The sequence below is a fragment of the Sarcophilus harrisii genome, chromosome 3, assembly GCF_902635505.1.
Source record: "Sarcophilus harrisii chromosome 3, mSarHar1.11, whole genome shotgun sequence".
Taxonomy (NCBI): domain Eukaryota; kingdom Metazoa; phylum Chordata; class Mammalia; order Dasyuromorphia; family Dasyuridae; genus Sarcophilus; species Sarcophilus harrisii.
This window is the reverse complement of record NC_045428.1, coordinates 559605826-559626303: the sequence shown is the minus strand read 5'-3', so window position 1 is coordinate 559626303 and position 20478 is coordinate 559605826. Positions and strand designations below refer to the sequence as shown.

Genomic DNA, 20478 nt, shown 5'->3' with positions numbered 1-20478 from the left:
ATCATGATACAATAAAAGATTACAGGCAACAAAGGGCCAGGGGAAAATAGACCAAAAATTGGAAACTAAATAATCTAATCCTAAAGAGTGAATGGGTGAAAAACAAACTATACATACTCCATCTTCTAGTCAACCTGGCCTTCTTTTTGACCTGAGATATGATCTTGGCTCTCAAACATTCTCTCTCTCTTCTAGTTGGGGAACTACCTTCAATCAACCAATCAGTAACCAACACAAATTTATTAAGTGTCCACTTTGTGCCAGGCCCTGAGCAAGGTGGTAGAGACACGAACACAAAAATGAAGCTACCCTGTCCTCAACAAGCTTACATTCTAGTAGGAAGATAACACATGCAAAATAGAGACAGAACAAATTAAAGGACTTTGGGTGGGAGGACCAAAAAAGACCTCATGGGGGGAGCTGGAGCCTGAGTTGAATACTGAAGGAATCTAATTAATTAATTAATTGCTTAATCAATAAGATTAAATTAATTAAATTTGCTAGATTGTGCTCCCTGCCCACCTACCTGAGGCTCCGCAATCACAGCACTGACTGTTTCCAGGCCTGCTTTTGATCTCAGCAATGATCAGCCTGGTGAGGTCCCGAAGGTCCCCATCCAGCCCAGGCCCCACTGGGCTCCCCTGAAGTCCACCTCCTGACTCTCCCTGGAAGGCACTGCTCAGGGCCTCATCTTTGCTGTTCTGTAACACGGATACCCACCTGCAGGGGGAAATCAAGACAGGGGCTACACCTGAAGGAACAGGTGAGGCACCTGGGAAGGCCATGACTCTGCCTTGGGGAGTGAAGAGCCAATCAGCAGCCCTTGGATCCTGTGATATTCTCAGCTCTGTCCAAGCCCCCCCCCTCCCCCCGGGGAACCCAAGACCTGCCCTGAGATAAATGGGATAGAACAGGGGAGAAGGTAAGAAGTCAGAGGAAGAACACTTACGCCTCACACTCGTGCTCATCCTCAGCCTGAAAGTGGTATGTCCGGTTATCTATGGGAAGAGAAGCAAAGGGGGCCACTTGGAGCAGCAGGGAAACCCCCTCCTCTGACTCCCAGTCAGGGGCAGGGACCCCTGAGTCAGGAAAAGAATGAAAGTGTCTTCCCCTGAACTGTCCATCCTGATGGAGCTGCAAGATACCTGAACTGGGAATCCCAACACCGTCACTAACATGGCAGTCACTTGTAAATAGTTACTTGCTTTTTAAAAACTTCTTTCCTAGTAAAAAGAAGCTCTTAGACTAGATTATCTCTAAGGACCTTCCCAGCTCTGACACCTTGGGTTCTAAGGGTCCTCCCAGCTCTGACATTCTGGGTTCTAAGGGCCCTCCCGGCTCTGACCCCCTGGGTTCTAAGGGCCCTCCCGGCTCTGACCCCCTGGGTTCTAAGGGCCCTCCCGGCTCTGACATCCTGGGTTCTAAGGGCCCTCCCGGCTCTGACCCCTGGGTTCTAAGGGCCCTCTCTGAATTCCCCTTCTAAGATTCCAGGCAGCTCTAAATGTGTCCAAAGGGCCCAATATTATCAGCCTTCATGGATGTCTCTGGGCATCTGGCCTCCCCTCCCCTGGCCCTCTCTAACATTTTATCGTCCTCCTCTTACAGTCTGCCAATATATTTAAAAACTCGCCTTCATTTTATTAAGACGTGCCATTGTCTCTAACAGACAATGCCCTACTGAGTCAGAAGCTGTCTGCGGGCAGGGACTGGGTCTCCTTTATTCCTGAAGCTCCCCATAGGGCCGGGCAGAAAGTCCTTGTAGGAAGCCGGAGCTCCCTCCAGGAGCTGCTCTGGCTCCCTATGACTGGGTTGTCTACACTTGACTGCGCTTGCTCGGGAGGAAGGCTTGGAAGCCAGGGCAAGATCCCAGTTCCCCACACATGGGGAGTCAGGGAGGATGAGGAAGGCAGCCTCTACTCACGGGTCACTAGGTCAAAACACTTCTTCTCCTCCGTGCTCGGTCTCACTTGGCAAGTCAGCAGCGTCAGCTTCACTGGCGGCCGATTTATCTGTGAAAACGTGCAGAGGGGAAGAAAGAAAGAAACGGGAGCTCAGGTGAGGGGGCTCTGCTTCCTTCTCAGGTGTCAGGTTGGCAGGGCCCTTGGTTTCTCATCTATAAATACCCCCCACCCTGGCCTGGCTCTGGTAAGTCCCCAACTGGATACAGCCTGGGAGGACGAGGGCCTGGCCGTGTCCATTTGGTCTGCTCAGGCCCAGCCTCACGCCCCCTGCCCCAAGGAAGTGCCCATTGGTCCACAGGCCTTAGGCCCCTCACCGTGCTGTGAGAGATGGTCAGGCAGCCATACTTTACTCCACACTTCCTCTTCTGCCAAACTCTCCGAATCCTGGGGTCCAAGAGGAGAAAGAAAGCCCAGGATTACAGCTGGACCAAATACCCTCTCCAGGGAGAAGTCAGGCCCATGGCTGTCCCCTCCACCCTTATACCTCCGGAAGCTCCCGTTCTGGGGGGAGGGCAGGGACAGAGCCCTCACGGACCTCCAGGCAGAGGTCACAGTCCCGGTCCTAGGAGACTCTTTAGATCCGAGGGGACCCTGATCTGTTGGGGGAGAGCCAGCCCCTTCCCTTAGGGTGCTCAGATCTGAAAGGCCGGCTGCCCACAGACGTTGGCTTTGGGTCATGAGTTGGGGACCCATCAGAAAAACTACCGAGAACCCAGGAGGACAATTGACAAACTCCTGAACCGTGGCTGTGTTCCTATTTCTTGGGTTCAGATGAAGGATCCATTGCTTAATGGGATATCTGCCCATCCCAGCTGACTGGGAGAGAAAAACGTGTTTCCACGTCACTAGTGTTGAATGCCAGCTTTGAATCTCACGCCAGAATTAAGGCAAAATCAAGAGCAACCTTTTCTCTGGGATGCAGCTAAGGTGTTCTAATACCTGCTAAGCTAAGAAGCACAGGGGTCCAACCACCTCATTCTGACCTTAGCTTGTTGATAATAATGTGGAATAATGTGTATAATAATATATAATATAATAAATAATAATTCAAAAAGACCCCTCCCTAAAATCCCCTCATCTACAGGAAGCCTTCCCCAGCCCCTCTTAATTTGGCATCCTTCCTTTGTTGGCTGTTTCCTAATTCTGTACATATCTGGCTTCATATGGTTGTTTGCATGTTATCTCCCTCCCCCATTAGATTATGAGCTCCTTGAGGTCTTTCTTCTATTCCTACCACTAAGCACAGTGCCTGGCACACAGGCACTTAATAAATGCTTATTTCCTTTCTTCTTTAGCACAGTGCCTGGTACATAGGAGGCACTTAATAAATGCTATTTCCTTTTTTCTTTAGCACAGTACCGGGTACACAGGAGGCACTTAATAAATGCTATTTTCTTTCTTCTTTAGCACAGTGCCTGGCACACAGGAGGCAGTTAATAAATGCTTCTTTCCTTTTTTCTTTAGTACAGTGCCTGGCACACAGGAGGCACTTAATAAATGCTTATTAGTTGCAACATCGCCAGAGAACAAACATAAATCCTGCTTCAGTCCCATAATCTCTGAGTGGCTCCAGCCTGGTCTTAACTTTAGGGAGGTTCTAGGTAATTCTCTGTGTTACAGAGAAGGTGCCCATTTTCATTGTTGGAATTTCCTTACCTAGAAGTTCCCTCCACCAGTGCAATCCCAGGTCCAGTCCCCATTTCCAATACAAAATACTTGTGAGTTGGACCCTCTTGAGATCATTCTTTCAATTTTCCAGATGAAGAGACCAAGGTTCAGAGAGGACACACAACTAGTCCTGACCAGGGGCAGGTCCTCCTCACTACCCACAATGCTGTTGGTTTTCCGAGGTCCCCAAATTCCAGGTTTGAGCCCGTTCATCCTTGCTGTGTGAGCCTGGACCAGTCACTCCCGTGTCCAAGGAGGCTCCTTGGGACCGGGGACGGGCACGAAGGCACTGGTGGGGGAAGCTCCTGCCCCCACGGCATCACAGGCCCATTTTCCCGATGTGGAGACAAGTTCCCCGGACCCCCAAGTACTGAGAGCGGCTGGATGCTTGGTCCCTTCATTCGTCGGCCCCCAGAACAAGCACCAGATGCGCGCCTGCACACTCACCCGTCGCTCTTCTTGTACAGGAAGCCCGACTTCTCCGTGCCAAATTGCTTGTTCCCCTGGTGCTGGTGGATGCTGTAGCTGCCCCCAGAGTTCTTCCGACTTGCAGTTTCCTGCTTCGGAGGCAGAAGATTAGAGGGTCTGGCTTGGTGGGGGTCACTGGGGGGGGAGGAAGGGGAGCTAGCCTTTCTCTGGGACAGAGGGTCATTCAGGAGGGCCCTGGCTGTCCCAGGGAGGGGTGTGGGGCAGAGGGGGAGGGCTCGGGAACTCTCGGCTCAGGGACTGACCTCTCTGCTCTCCAGCTGCAGGACACCCCGGAGAGAGTCCCGGATCTGGGTCAGCTTCTGAATGTCCTCCTCATGGGCCTGGTGCAGCTGGGGAAGGAAGAAGTCAGGCAGCAGCTGCCAGCCCCAGCCCCTGCTCCCACCTCCCTGGCAGCTGCCGCCTGGAGCCTGCACAAGGGCCAACCTCAGTGCGTCTGCAGGGAGGATTGCCCCCGCAGACAAGGACTGCACTCACTGGGCCCACAGGGGCACCCCACACATCTGGAGGGAGACAGTTACCATGGCACTCCAACCAGACGTTACACACACTGCACACTGCCTCGTTTTTCAGGCAGAGGAATCAGATTCATCCCTCCCTCCATCTTTCCCTATATCCCTTTCTCCCTCCTTCCATTCATTCCTTCCTCTCTCCCTCTATCTATCCTTCCATCTCTCTCCTTTTTCTCTTTCCTCTTAATCTTTCTCTCCTTCCATCTATCCTTCCTTCTCTTCTTCCATTCATCTTTCCATTCATATATTCCTCCTTTTCTCCTTCCAACCATCTATCCTTCTCTCCATCATTCCATTCAATTCTCCCTCCTTCTCTCTCCCTCCATCTATCCTTCCCTCTCTCCCTCTATTCATCCATATATATATATATATATATATATATATATATAAATATATATATCCCTTTCTTTCTCCTTCCAACCATCTATACTTTCTTCCCTCCCTCCATTATTCCATTCATCCTTCCTTCCATTTTTTCTCTCCTTCATCCAGCCTCCTATCTATCTATTCCTCTCTCCCTCCACTCATGCATTTATTTACCACCATATTAAAAAAAAAAAGATCCCGACTATTCTTCACCTCCATCATGACCAGACTCTTATCTCCATCTTTTTCCTTCTTCTTCTTGGCTACCATTTTGCCATCTTGAAGAACCCTTCACTCTGATGTCCTCCTAACTAGCAACTCCCATCCCAGGACTGCTCTTTTAGGAAGAACCACAGTCATGTTTCACCTCCCTCACTCCAGACTCCCTCTCCTATTCTTTGCCTGCAGCATTATCTAATTTCAGATTCTTCTTCCCCCAACTCCTGCTTTCCATGTGGACAGGGACTGTCTTTTTGTATTTGTATTCTCAGTGCTTAGAACAATGCTGAGCATACAGTAAGCGCTTACTAAATGCACGTTGACTTGTCTTGCCTTCTCCCTTTAGTGTGTGAGCTCCTTGCTGAGTAAGGACCATCATGTTTGCCTGTCTAGACATATGTGTCTAGCACAGTGATTGGCACTTAGTAAGCGTCTGATAGATGCTCTTCTAGTCATCTATCCATCCATTCACTCCACAATGACAACTGACCATCCCTCCAGGCAATATAACTTACCGAGTGTACTGAGGCCGCCAGTTTCTCAATGAAGGGAGACAAGCTTTGAGCTGCCTTCCAGCCATCTTGGAAAAAGCTAAGGGTTTTCAGAGGGTGAAGGAGGGGACAAACAGATGGGTGGATGGACAAAATGAGAGACAGATCAGATGGAGGAAAAAGGAAGGGAGCGTACCTATGGCCATGGGGCCCCCTCAACCAGGGGGGGCAGAGAAGGAAGGGAAAGGGCACAGCTTCCCCTCCCCAGCACTGGTCCCCACCACCCACCCCCATTCCCAGCCAGAGCTGCTAGCTGACTAAGGTAACCAGAACAGATTTGTGGGTCATGATCCTGGGCTCCCAATCCCTTCCTAGGAAGCTGCTGGCCCTGGAGGGGGTCCAGATGGGGAGAGGGGAGACTGTTCCAAACACCTACTTGTGCTGGGCGTGGAAGAACTTAATGAGGCTCTGGAGGAAATCGGGACCTTGTTTCATCTGGTTCTCGCTGGCTTTGAGCAGGTACTAAGGGAGAGGAGGTAGGGAGACATTATCCAGAACGCTGGTTCCCTCACCTTTGCCCCCTTCCCATTTTCCCTGGCCTGGGTCCAGGAAGTGGCCAGAGCCGTGGGCTGGAGAGCCAGGGTCCCTGGTGGAGGGAAGGGGCAGCGGTCTCTGGAGTGACAGGCTTGAGGAAAGAGCCCGGAACCTGGGGGCTGGATCTTGGCTAATGCTCCCCCCTTCCTTGATGAGGAGGATAATAACCTTTGCATGATCTACTTTGCTGGATTGTTAAAATTTTTTTTCTTTATTCTTTTAAAACTATTTTTGCTGGATTGTTATTAGGCAAGTATAGATCACTATTATCATTGAGAGGATTAAGAGACTGCAAATAAGCCGATTGGGCCCAGAAGCTGGGATGCTGGAATGAGGCTCCCTTCTCTGCTTCCATCCTAGTCCCAGCCCTGTGAGCCTCTCTCCTTGTTCTGGGACAGGGAGAAATCACCTTCTCCGGCCCCCGGTCTTCTGACACTGAGGGACAGGGACATCCTGCCCGAGGATCTCAGGATCACAGCCTGGGAGCGGATGAGCAACTTAGAGGTCAGAGCCTGAGAACATGGGGTCCAGATCCCAGGCCGTTGGTCTCCCGGGCCCACCCTGAGATCCAAGATGGGTCCTTTGACATGCCCAGAGAGCATTCATCCTGACCACATCATCCCACCTCACACATGTGCAGCTGGAAGACTCGGCGCTCTCGCTGGGTGTCCTGGGCGGCCTCTCCAGGGCCCCCTCCAGCCATTCTGGACCGCTCCTTCTCCTTCTCCAGCCTGGCCCTGGAGACCACACACAGAGAAAGGGCTGAGAAAGCCCGGCTAGTCTCAGCTCTCACCATCTCTGGCATTAAAAAGGATCATTATTCTTTACTGATGCACTGAATAAGGCCAGAAAAAAATCACAATGTCAGAACTAGAAGGGCCCTTAGAACAGAGAATGTCAGAACTAGGAGGGCCCTTAGAACCCAAGATGTCAAAGCTGGGAGGGACCTTAGAATCTAGGAGGTCAGAGCTGGGAGGGCCCTTAGAACCCAGGAGGTCAGAGCTGGGAGGGCCCTTAGAACCAGGATGTCAGAGCTGGGAGGGACCTTAGAACATGGGAGGTCAGAGCTGGGAGGGCTCTTAGAACCTGGGAGGTCAGAGCTGGAAAAAACTTTAAAACACAGAATGAGATCCCTGAACTTCTAACTCTACTTTGTCATATCTTAGCTGTGTGACTGTGAGCAAATCATTTAACCGTTAGCTCCCCTCACCTGTAGAGAAGGGATAACATTACTTACAAAAACTCTTTTAATAGAGATGTTGTGAGATTCAAACAATAACTTATATAAAGAACTTTGCAAACCTAAGTATTATATAAAAGTAATTATCATCATCATCATCATCATCATCATCATCACTTCCAGATGCTCTTAATCCATAGGTCAGAAACTTGTTTGTTTGTTTTTTTATTTGTATATTTTCACTCTGATCATTGTACTTCCACGTAATTAGCTTCCTTTCTAATCCCATGTATTTTGTTCAATGTATTTAAAAATATAATTCCAAGTCAGGGTCCCTGGCTTTTCCAGACTGCTCAAGCAGGGGTCCAGGATACACAGAACAGGTTAAGAACCATGAGTCAAATCAGATCTGATTCACACAATGAGAAAAAACGAGACCCTAGAGCGGCTTGTCCAAGATAATAACTGGTCTTCATATATGTTTCACCCTCTATTATCAAATTTAAATATTGTAATAATCCCATGATGAAATTTTTGTTTTTCATTCATTTCAGTCATGTTTGCTTCTTCATGACCCTATTTGGGGTTTTCTTGGCAAAGATACTGGAGTAGTTTGCTATTTCCTTCTCCAGCTCATTTTACAGATGAGGAAACTGAGGCAAGCAGTATTAAGTGACTCATACAAAATCACACAGCTAGCAAGTATCTGAGGCTGCATTTGAACTTGGGTCTTCCTACTTACAGGCCTGGTGCTCCAGCTGTTGTGCTACCTAAATGCTCCATGATTAAGTTTTACAGGTAATATTATTCTACAGATCTGCGGCTCAGAGAGAGCTCCGCCAGCATCTCCAAAACCAGCAGGTATCAGAGGCAGGACTTAAACCCAGGTCTTCCTAATTCCTAACACCCACAGCGACCTGGTGCTTGCCAGGGCCACACAGCAAGGCATAAGACTCCAATGCTGGAGCACAGCTGATTTTGTTTCCCCTTCCATAGGATCCTGAGCTCAGGCATAAGGACAGTCCTTGTCTCGTTGCAGACAGATGGGGACCCTGTAAGGACGGGGAGTACCCTTCTCATGCTAGACTCCAACACCCAGAAATTCAGAGACACTGAGGTCACACTGGAGACCCCCTCACATCACAGGAGCCACTTTGTTACTACCTTGTTCAATTTAACACAGAGGGAGGGATACTGGGATACAGAGCTCTCAGAGGAGGACCGTCCCTCTGACGGCACAGGCTGCACCTTCTTGGTAACCTACAGGCTTAGAGAGTTTCCTGAAACACCGAGATTTGCCAAGGGCCAGAAGCAGAACTTGAACCCAGTTTTTCATGTTTCTTTCTAAACTAAACCAAACCCCAAACCTCTGTATGTAACAGACATTCAGAGTTTCTTATACAATCCTCTTCCTTTTTTTTTTTTTTTTTTTTTTTTTTTTTTTGTTTCTTTTCCCTCCTGGCCCTGATGTTGGCTTTTTGGAGCACAAAACCATGTTCCCTTCTCTACTTGTACTTTCACTCTTCACTGTCAACCTCCTTATAGCTGCCTTCAATGTATTACCTTCCCTCATTAGAATTAAGATCCTGGGGACAGGCCCTGTCTTTTGCTAGGATTTGTATCCTGAGTGTTTAGCATGGTGCCTGACACATGAGACCATAATCTTCTTTCCTTCTTCCCTCACTTTCTCCCTCCTTTCTTTCCCTCTCCTCTAATTTCTTTTCCTTTCTTTTTTTCGTTCCTTCCTATCTTCCTTCCTTCCTTTCTCATTCCCTTCTTTCTTTGTTCTCTCCTTTTCCTTTTCCCCTCATTTTCCTTCTTTCTTTCCTTTCCTCCTTTTCTTCCTTCCTTTAGTCCCCCTTCCCTTCCTCTCTCCCTTCTTTCCTTCCCCTTCTTCTCTCTCTTTCTCATTCCCTTCCTTCCTCCCTCCCTCCTTTCCTTCCTTCCTTCCTTCCTTCTTTCCTTCCTTCCTTCCTCCCTCCCTCCTTTCCTTCCCTTCCTTCCTTTCCTCCTTCCTTTTTCCTTCCTTCCTTCCTTCCTTCCTTCCTTCCTTCCTTCCTTCCTTCCTTCCTTCCTTCCTTCCTTCCTTCCTAAACAACCAAGCATTTATCTTCTTGGCCAACATTTATATTTATTCTCTTTATATTTATCCTGCATATACCAATTTATGCATGGTCCCCCTCATTAAAAAACCTAAACTCAACATAAGGATTGTAGTCCTGGTCCCTGGCAGAGGCCCTGGTGCATAGTAGACCCTTAAGAATTCCTTGCTGATTGACTGATTTGTTGATGATTACTAAAATCATGACAGGAAAGAAAATGTTTTTTAAAACGCCCCCTCCCCCAGCAGCTGGGCTGGGAGGCACATTTCCCCCCTCTCTCCCGCTGTCTGGGCCCCAGATCCGGCCCCACCCTCCTGCTCGCCCTTGGAGCTGCTGCCCCCACTCCCGCCACCTGTTGCAATCAATCTCCTTCTTGGAGGCCCAGCATGGTCACCAACTGCTCCAGAAACCCTTCCCCCAGCTGGAAATGCTCCCTCGCTACTCCCAGCTAGCACTCTCTTTGCACTATTTTAATAACCTATTTTTATTTGCATTATAATTAAAGCATAATTTTAAAATCGGAGGCTGCTGGGGTGTGGCGGATGGAGAGCTCATCCAAGTCGGGGCAGCAGTTCCCTTCCCTCTGTGTGTCCTATGCAAGTCTCTATAACAGGCCTCTGAAGTCGCAGAGGAGCTGCCGACCTGTATTGGGAGAGAGATTTTCCTCACCTGGGAGTTCCCTGGATCACTGAAATCCCAGATCCAGCCTCTGTTCCTATTTCTGTAATTAAAGTGGAAAGGAGGCCAGATTGGGAGCCCCAAGTCCTGGTGCTGCTGCTAAAGTGATAGGGAGAAGGCCCTGAGCTCCGCTGGGCCCCGTTTCTCCATCTGGAAAATGAATGCATTGGAGAGCCGGGGTCTGGGGCCTGCCCTGGCTCCAGCTCGCACAGACTTGTGTCCACGTATTATTCTCTTCCCTACTGGACAGACACCATCCTGGAAGGTTAGGCCAGAGTCTCCTTTATTTTTGTCTCCCCCAAGTGCCCGTCATGGGGTTTTACACAGGCCTGCTTAGTAACTTCCCTCCCCTACGCCCCCAGCTGGCCACTTCCTTCTGAGACCGGGGCTGGAGCGGGCAGAGGCCAGTCCTGGAGCAGTTGGAGCAGATTCGGTCTAGAAGTGCTCCGGATGTCTGCTGGGGCCTACAGAGTCATTACCCCTTTCAGGAAGCGGGGCCAGAGACCCAAAGATGCTGGACTCTGGGCCCTGCACGGAGAAGGCCCGCCAGCAAGATGGATAAATCCATTGCTATCTTTCTGTGGGCTCCAGGATCCGGAAGCAAAAACCAGGGGCCTGGCCTTGATCTCCTAGGGCTCCCCCATTTTGGACATTGTATAGAATAAAAATGTGGTTTGCCATATTCTAAGGGCCCTTCCAGCTCTGACATCCTGGGTTCTAAGGGCCCTCCCAGCTCTGACCTCCTGGGTTCTAAGGGCCCTCCCAGCTCTGGCATCCTGGGTTCTAAGGGCCCTCCCAGCTCTGACCTCCTGGGTTCTAAGGGCCCTCCCAGCTCTGACCTCCTGGGTTCAAAGGGGCCTCCCAGCTCTGACATCCTGGGTTCTAAGGGCCCTCCCAGCTCTGACTTCCTGGGTTCTAAGGGCCCTCCCAGCCCTGACCTCCTGGGTTCTAAGGGCCCTTCCAGCTCTGACATCCTGGATTCTAAGAGCCCTCCCAGCTGACCCCTGGGTTCTAAGGGCCCTCTCAGCTCTGACATCAGCATTATTATTGTTGTCATGGTTTTCATCATCATTATCACTATCATTTATATAACACCTACTATGTACCTAGCACTATACTAAGTGCTTTACAAATATCTCATTTGATGAGCAGAATCAGGAGATCATTGTATATGGCAAAAACAAGATTACACAATGATCAATTCTGATGGACGTGGCTCTTTCCAACAATGAGATTATTGATGCCAGTTCCAATGATCTAGTGATGGAGGGAGCCAGACACCTTGCTTAAAGTCACACAGGTAGAAAAACCAAAAGTAGAATTTGAATCCAGTTCCTCTTACCCCAAACCTGGTCTCTAGAGGCTTCTGGCTCTAAATATGGGATTTACCTTACCATGGATAAGCTTGCAGCCCAGAATCACCCAGCAAATACAGGTAGGAACCCAGCCCCAGAAGGGTCCAAAGCTTCTAATGTTCCCACCCAACTACAGGCACCTGAAGCAGCATTTCTGCCTCCTTTTTATTTGCTGAGCCACACTGGGCATTCAGTATCCCAACATGGCTGCTTTTCTGCCTCAGAGAAGAAAACCATGTGTGACCTTGCCAGGTGACACAGCTCTTATAATCAGGAAGTTCATTTTCTGCCTTTTTTAAAGTCTTTCCCCTAAGTCCAGGAGCCCCCACTAGGGCCAGGAGCCCAATCAGAGAGAGAAGAGGCTCAAGCTTTGGCCAAACTCTGAGTCTCAGTCTCCCCATTTGTAAAAGTGGGGACATTTGTAAAAAAAAAATGCCATAGTACTATATAAAGGTGTGAGGGGTGGGCTTGTAAACCTTGGAGGTCATCATCATCATCATTATTATTGCTCTGAGAAAGAAAGCGGCAGGTTCTTGGGCAGCCCAGCTCCCTGGAGAACACTTACATTTTGGTTTCATAGTCTCTCCAAGCCTTCTCCACCTGCTTCCTGGAATCCTGTGGTTCAAGGAAAGGAGGATCAGAAAGGGCTTGATCAGAACAACTCACGGCCCTCAGTGGCTTTATGGAGGTGCCCCACGCCATGCTTCCTGGGGCCTGAGTGATCCCCTCCAGACTCCTGGAGACTGGCTTCATCCCCCACCCTGACCCATTGCCCAAGTCCTAAATCCTCCCCTATATAAACCCCAACCCTCCACCGTTCCTGTGGGATGCCCAATGCTTGTTCCTCCCCTGTACCCCTCTTGGCTTCCTTCAAATCCTAACAAAAATCCAGCCTTCTACAGGAAGTTTTAAAGTTACTGCCTTTTCTTGGATGATAATCTACAATTTATACTCAACATGGTGTCTTTGGACATAATTGCTTGCATCTTATCTGCATCATTAGACTGTGAGCTTCTTACAGTCTAAGGGCAGGGCTGTCTTTTGCCTTTATTTATATCCCCAGTACTTGGCCCAGTGCCTGGCATCCAGTATGTGCTAATGCCATCCTCCCCAATCTTGACCCTGTGGACCCTCAAATCTGATCTTTGCCTCTACCTAGATCTTTGCACTCATATTCCTAGTCTTGACACTGATGCCCATAAAATCCATCCCTCCAACTGAATCCACTCTGAACTAATACTTCCCATCAATTTGATCTTGCCCTGTTGGAACCCTAGGTAGGAAGACCTAAACCTCAGCAATCCTCTACCCATCTTGCCTATTTTATTCTGAACTTTGTCATCTTCAAATAGTTAGCTAAGAAAATAGGATCATAAGGAATGAGGAGCTAGAAGGAACTTAGAATACAGAATGTCAGAGGTAGGCAAGATTTACAATATAGAATATTAGAGGAGCTAGAAGGGCCCACAGAGCTGGAAGGGCCCTTAGAACCCAGGATATCAGAGCTGGGAAGGTCCTTAGAACCCAGGATGTTGGAGCTGGGAGAGCCCTTAGAACCCGGGATGTCAGAGCCGGGAAGGACCTTAGAACCCAGGAGGTCAGTGCTGGGAAAGCCTCAGAACATAGAATGTCAGAGCTAGGAAGGCCCTTAGAACCCAGGATGTCAGAGCTGGGCAAGATTTACATTATAAAATATCAGAGGACCCAGAAGGGGCCCTAGAACACAGAATGTCCGAGCTGGGAGGGCCCTTAGAACACAGTATGTTGGAGCTGGGAGGGCCCTTAGAACCCAGGATGTCAGAGCTGGACAAGATCTACAATATAGAATATTAGAGGAGCTAGAAGGGCCCTTAGAACACAGGATGTCAGAGCTGGGAGGGCCCTTAGAACCCAGGATGTCAGAGCTGGAAGGGCCCTTAGAACCCAGGATGTCAGAGCTGGAAGGGCCCTAAGAACCCAGGAGGTCAGAGCTGGGCAAGATTTACAGTATAAAATATCAGAAGACCCAGAAGGGGCCCTAGAACACAGAATGTCCGAGCTGGGAGGGCCTTTAGCACATAGAAAGCCAGAGCTACAAACGACCTTCCCACATAGAATGTCAAAGCTAGAAGAGATCTTAGGATAATGGCTCTTAATCTGGAGGCTGTAAACTTTAAAAAAAAAAGTATTTTCATAAGTATATTCCAATATAACCAGTTTTCTTCACAATTATAGAATTGAATTATAGAATTATGTGTTTTGTTTAGCACATTTAAAAACATTATTCTGAGCAGAGTCTCAAAAAACTGCTGGCAAGTCTTCACTGCTGGCTGGAAGTAAAGGGGCAGGGGATGTACCCATGACCAGCAACATGGTAGAACCAGTTCAAACCAGCTTATAGGAGCAGATTGTTAAATTCCAGGGTGAGCATTTAAACTTGGAAAGGGCAGAGCTCAGTGAATGAGGAGGACAGGGCCTCAGAGCCCTCTGCCATATACAAATATAACAGGTGCCTGATTACTGCCCTGGGTGAGGTTCCTGTCCCTGTGGACACCCCGGTTCTGTCCTCCCCAGCCCCTGGGCATGGGGAAGGTGGAAGGAGAGGCTGCCTGAGTCTGAGTGGCTTGAGATTCAGGCTTGTTAGGCCCTGTGACCTGAAAGGAATTGCTTTTCTTCCCTGGGTCTCAGTTTCCTCTCTGTACAAGGAAAATAATTATCACAGGATCATAGATTTTAGGACTAGAAATGGACTGAGAGATCAGGTAATCTAAACCCCTCCTTTACAGATGAGGAAACCAAGACCCAGAAGGTCACAGGTGCTGACCTCATGTAGGACCAGAGTGCTTGCCCTGCTTGACCTCATGGGTCCCTGGAAAGAGAAAGGCTCTGTAAACTGCAAAACCCACTACAGTGTCAGCTCATCCCTAGAGGTAAAAGGGGAGTGGTTTTTAGACACATTAGCACCTCTTGTAATGGGGCCAGGTAAGCCTCAGTACACCTGGAGCTGGGGAGGATCTGTACTGTGGGATCAAGAAGGGATTTTAGAGATTGTCTAAGTGTATGCTCATCACTTTACAGAATAAGGAAACTGAGCCCCAGAGAGTTAGGTGGTTAACCTAACTGATCCATCTTTACTAGAACCCAAAGCTTTCTGATTCCAGATCAAGCAGGTCCAGTTTTCATGATTCCATCCCTTTCAAAACCCCAGGCCTTTTCATCCAGCTGTGACCCAATGGTCAGACCAAACTACTTGACTTATGGATGCAGAAGCTGAGACATTAAGTGGGAGTGGAGTGAGGGGGGAGAGGCCCCAGGGTCTCTATCCAGCTCTAAGAGAGAGCCTGGCCTTGAATCCCAAGGCCTTTGGGATGAACTTAACTTCTCAAAGAGTTTGCTTCTTCTTCTATAAAATGAGTGGGGTGGATCATAAAGTCAAAGATTTAAAACTGCAAGAGAAAGACTGACTATCTTGTCCCATTCTCTCAAAGCAAAACAGGGTATAAGTAATAAAGGGAAGATTTTAACCCAGAGCATTTAACTCTAAAGCCAGAGATCTGTCTCACAATTCCCTTGACTACATGATCAGAAAGGTCTTGGAGTCTAAATAACTGTCAAGTCCACTGGGGCTACTTCAGTCTCTGATGAGGGTCTGAGATCTTTCCCAGATGCTGAGTCCACTCCTTGGCACTGCCAGGATCCCAAAAGGGAGGCCCTCCCCACCCCCAACTCTCCCTCATCCCCAACCCCACCTTCTTCAAAGAAAGCTGCCTGTCTGGTTTGGGCTGTTACCTCTGACTGGGAAAAGACAGACTCAGAGCTGGAGTAAGCCCTTAGGGAGGTAAACACAGCACAGCTCTAGAGCTGTCAGCAGAACCCTTTGCCAGGCAGCTTTCTCCCTAGAGTCCTTGGAGCACAATTGAGTCTCCACCCTCAGAGTCTGTCCTCCCTTTCAGTTGAGTCCTGATGGGGTAACTTTAGCAGCCATCTGGCTGTTCAAGGGGTGGTGGGACTGGGAAAGCTCTTCCCACAGCATCCAGATCTCACTCTTGCCTCCAATTTTTTCCTTCTTTCTTTCTATTGATATTAGAATATATGTTTGATACAATCTTGCAATGAGTAGGAAGACCTTAGAATGCAGAATTTCAGAGCTGGGGAAGAAGTGGAAGGGCCCTTAGAACCCAGGATGTCAGAGCTGGGAGGGCCCTTAGAACCCAGAATGTCAGAGCTGGGAGGGCCCTTAGAACCCAGGAGGTCAGAGGTGGGAGGGCCCTTAGAATATAGAACATCAGAGCTGGGAGGGCTCTTAGACCCCAGGAGGTCAGAGCTGGGAGAGTCCTTAGAACATGGAATGTCAGAGCTGGGAGGGCCCTTAGAACCCAGGAGGTCAGAGCTGGGAGGGTCCTTAGAACCCGGTATGTCAGAGCTGGGAGGGCCCTTAGAACATAGAACATCAGAGCTAGGAGGGCTCTTAGAACTCAGAATGTCAGAGTTGGGAGGAAACTTAGGACCCAGGATGTCAGAGCTAGGAGGACCCTTAGAACATAGGAGGTCTGAGCTAGGAGGGTCCTTAAAGACCATCTAATCTAACTTCTCCATTAAAAAAATAATAAAACAGAGGCTCAGATATGACAAATGGCTTGCCCAAACTTGCCCAGCTGATTAGAGGCAGAGCAGGGTCAGACTCCATGTCACAGTCTTCTTTCTGTCACCCCCCACACTTGCCCCCAATCCCTGTCACTTTCTGCTTTCTCTGTGCCAGGGCAGCCCTCTGTGACCATTCCCTCCTGGCCTTTTCTTCTCAGTCCAAGTGGAGAAAGAGATCCTCTAAAAGTTATTTTTCACTGGACCTAGAGAGTCCAACTAGCTGCAAAGAGTCATGTATCTCTTTATTTCTCCCCAAAACTCACCTGTCGACCATCCCTCAGCTGCCCCTTCAGCAAGCTGTCCAGGGGGAAAGAGACAATATTATTCAGGTTCTGCACCTGGAAGAAACAGAGAAGGAGAAACCATATATGATTATAAATCCAGAAGTATTAGTCCATTTAATAGAAGAAGAAACTGAGGTTTGGAGGGGGTGATGGAACTTTTACATTGTCATGTACCTAGTAAGTGTTAGAGCCAGGATTCAGAGGCCGGGGTCCCATCACAAATCTAATACAAAAGTAGGGTTAGCTGTTGAGGCAGGCTATTGGCCTCTGCTTCCATTCTGCTGAGGCAGAATGGAGCCTGTTGGGAACTCCCTGGCTTCCACCTTCATCCATCCAGGCAAGGGATCCTCCCCTTCCTCCTCCTCAATAATAATCTACCCAGCTGTTTACCTTAGATTTACTTTGTATATACTAATATTTATATATCATCTCACTTGCTAAATTGTAAGCTTCTTGAGGGCAAGCATTATTTCATTTTTGTCTTTGTATTTCTAGCACTTAGCATGGTGCATCAGTCACAAAAACTTGCTGAATAAACTGAATCAAGTTAAACTGTCCCATCCAACCCCCCATTTTATAGATGAAAAAGTCGAGGCCCAGAGAGGGAACATGGTTTTTTCAGATCACGTCTTCCCAACGCAACAGAGGTAAGCTTGGAGCTGAGTCTCTGGGCAAGAAGGTCCCTTTCTGCCCCACCAAGATGCCTCCCCTCCAGACCTCTCATTTTAGCACATGTGGCTCCCCAGGCTGGATGCCCTCCTTCCAACCTGTCTTCCAACTCCTCTCCAGCCTCCCCAGGACACCTTCAGCCTCCCTACTCTCCCTATTTCTTCCCAGCCCATACAACCAAGCCCTGAATCTTCATGTCATTGGTAATGTCCCATGTGAAGAAAAGGAAGACCACGTTCTAATCTTGCTGCTGACACTTCCCAGATTCGTGGCTGTGGTTGGAACATTTCCTCTCTCGAGGTCTCAACTTCCTCAATTGTCATGAGACTTTCACTACATCTCTCACGAAGGCACGGTTTAAAAAGGACTTTATAAACCTCATGGGGGAATGAGGTTCTAATCCTGCTCTGCTACGTGCTGTTCCAGAGATTTTCCCCTCCCTTAGAGGCTTCCTCCAATAACAATAATGGCTAGAATTTTTATATGGTACTTTGAGGTTTGCAAAACACTTTTTATATTATTATTCCTCTTGAGCCTTCACAACAACCCAGGTACAGATGAGAAAAATGAGAGGAAGTCTTGGGTTCAAATGTCTTCTGAAATACTTACTAGCCCTAGGTCATATTATGGAGATAAGGGACTTGTGCAGGGACATAGAAGTGGTCTGAGCTCAGTTTCCTTCTCTGTAAAGCAGCCAGTCAACTTTAAACCAATGATCTTGTGTTGTGCTCAGTTAGTAAGCACATGAGGAAGGATCTGAACTCAAGCCCAGCACCATATCCACGGCCCACATTGAAGCTCTCTATCCTCCAGCTCAACTAGACCCTGAGGTCCTCCTGAGGGAAGAAATGAATAGGACAACAGGCCAGTCCACCTTCTCTGCCCTTACCAGATTCTTGAAGAGAGCAGCCACTTCCCGAGTGAACACAGCCAGGTTCAGGAAGCCTGTGGACAGCTCGTGGTTGTTCTGGGAGAGGTGGCTGTTACCGAAGGTCTCCAGGGCCTCACTGTACTGTTCCTCGTTCTCCACGTGGGCTGGGGAGGGAAGTCGGTGGGTTAGCCGTCAAATGGGCCAGGGAGAGAAGGTCTACTGAGTTAGCTGCAGGCTGGAGGCTGGCAAGGGGCACGGGGGCTGCCGGATGTCCCTGCTTCCCCCACTACCACCAATGCAGCTACTGAAGCTGCCCCTTCACTCACCAAGGCCGGAGCTATGAATCGTCCGGACTGATTTCTTAATTCGCTGCAGGATGGCCTGGTCCCCTTCAAGGGCCTAGGAAACAAAGAAAGGATGTTCTGCAAGAGACCAACAAGGCAGGGGGCCTTTCTTTCTGAACTAGGGCCCAGGTCCCCTGACAAGGTCACACAGGGACCACAGACCTTCTCATCCAGGAAACAAGAACCCTTCCCCCACCCTCACAGAATCACAGGATCTGACCCAGGAGAAACTCAGGAAACTGTAACTTAAAAGAAATCCTCTTCACAACATAGCCCACAAGTGGCCATGCAGTTCCCTACTTGAAGACCACTGGTGATGGGGCTCACTATGTTTCTGGGCAGTTTACTGTGGTTCTCCTAAACCTTTTCCTTCCAGTACAGAACAATACAAAAAGCGCTTAATAGTGTCTACTGTATGAAGAGCTCTGTACTTGTCACTAGAAAAGCTACATTTTAGATGAGACTAAACAGCCCAGAAGTAGTTATATAGTTTCTACTTAAAGTCCACTGGTGATGGGGGCTCATTATGATTCTAGGCAGTTTGCTATGGTCTTCCTGAACCTTTCCCCTCCAATACAGAACAATACAAAAAGCACTTAATACTGCCTACTGTACGAAGAGCTCTGTACTTGTCACTAGAAAAGATACATTTTACATGAGACTAAATAGCCCACAAGTGGTTTTATTGTTTCTACTTGAAGCCCACTAGTGATGGGGGCTTGTTTTGTTTCTAGGCAGTTTACTACACTCTTCCTGAGCCCATGGAGATGACAAATCTTTCCATCCAGTATAGAACAATGCAAAAAGCACATATTAAGTGCCTAGTGTATGAAGAGTTCTGTTCTTGTCACTAGAAAAGATACATTTTACATGAGACAAATAGCCCACAAGTGGTTATATAGTTTCTACTTGAAGTTCCCCAGTGATGGGGCTCACTATGTTTCTAGGCAGTTTATTATGGTCCTCCTAAACCTTTTCCATCCAGTACAGAACAATACAAAAAGAACATATTAAGTGTCTACTGTATGAAGAGCTCTGTACTTGTCACTGCAATGATGAGACTAAAATCCCTGTTTTTAAGCAGCTTACAGTCAAAAACACCCACACAAACTATTTAAATCAAGCAATATTAGACTATAATATTTCCACATAAGAGAATGCAGACCCTCCACTCAAGGCTATGCTGGAACCAGTTTGAGAGTCAATTGTTAAATTTTCAGCATGAACATTTTCACCTCAGAAATGACAATCATTACCATCAGAGTTTGATTAATATTATTTCATTGATTATACTTAATGATGAAGAAAATGTTAATAATGCAGATTACATTTAAAAGCATCTCATGAGTATATTCTTTGTTCTAGAGACCCATTTAATAAACATTTACTAGTTCACCAGGTTCTCATTTCCACCTGAGGCCACATCTTCCTTCCTCCGGATCTAGGATGTATGTGATTACTAACTTCCTTAACTTTGGGTTGGTAACTTCACTCCCCTCCCTCAGTTTCCTCATCACTAAAATGAAGGAGACAGCCAAGCTGGACTCTGAGGTAGCTCTAGGTGCATATGCTTATGATCCCCATCAAATCTGGATATATATAAATGCAGCAAAATGACAAAAGTCAGACATTCCTGGAAGTCTGGGTTGGGGCAAGTTATCCATGTCAGTGATTTGATTACATAGTGAAGATCCCTCCTTTCCAACCATCTGTGTGTGTGTCCACACAGGATACACACAGAGCAGAGATTTAGAGCTCAATTCATCTAGAATGGATGTCAGACGACGAGATGGTGACTTGGAAGGAGATCAGAAAAGGGATCTCCATAAGGTGAAAGAATGAGAAGTCCCTCTTTATAGCTGGAAACTCTATCCAGATAACATCAGTCCTACCATGGGGTTTGGAGATGTGTGCAAAGCTCTTTTATGGTTGTACTTTAGAATAAGCCAGTCTCAGATAGAATCATAATTCAAACCAGTTCTAATTGTTTAGTAATGAAGAGAACCATCTACACCCAGAGAGAGAATTATGGGAAAAGAGTGTGGACCACAACATAGCATTTCCACTCCTTCTGT

The 20478-nt window shown here is 48.0% G+C and overlaps 1 protein-coding gene across 2 annotated transcripts in view; it reads right to left on the bottom strand.

The window, feature by feature from the left end:
* The window catches only part of ASAP3 (ArfGAP with SH3 domain, ankyrin repeat and PH domain 3), a 65665-nt gene that overhangs the window by 18352 nt on the left and 26835 nt on the right, over positions 1-20478 (bottom strand). Inside the window, exons 2-14 of one of the 2 annotated variants that reach the window (XM_031962622.1) lie at positions 18386-18458; positions 18078-18223; positions 16499-16573; positions 12178-12227; positions 6923-7034; positions 6140-6225; positions 5728-5803; positions 4361-4447; positions 4077-4189; positions 2276-2345; positions 1922-2009; positions 950-998; positions 527-720 (exon numbers count right to left, since the gene is read on the bottom strand). In XM_031962622.1, the coding sequence (XP_031818482.1) occupies positions 527-720; positions 950-998; positions 1922-2009; positions 2276-2345; positions 4077-4189; positions 4361-4447; positions 5728-5803; positions 6140-6225; positions 6923-7034; positions 12178-12227; positions 16499-16573; positions 18078-18223; positions 18386-18458 (1219 nt within the window). The remainder of the gene's footprint in view (positions 1-526; positions 721-949; positions 999-1921; positions 2010-2275; positions 2346-4076; positions 4190-4360; positions 4448-5727; positions 5804-6139; positions 6226-6922; positions 7035-12177; positions 12228-16498; positions 16574-18077; positions 18224-18385; positions 18459-20478) is intronic. The other variant, XM_031962623.1, reaches the window with a different exon arrangement.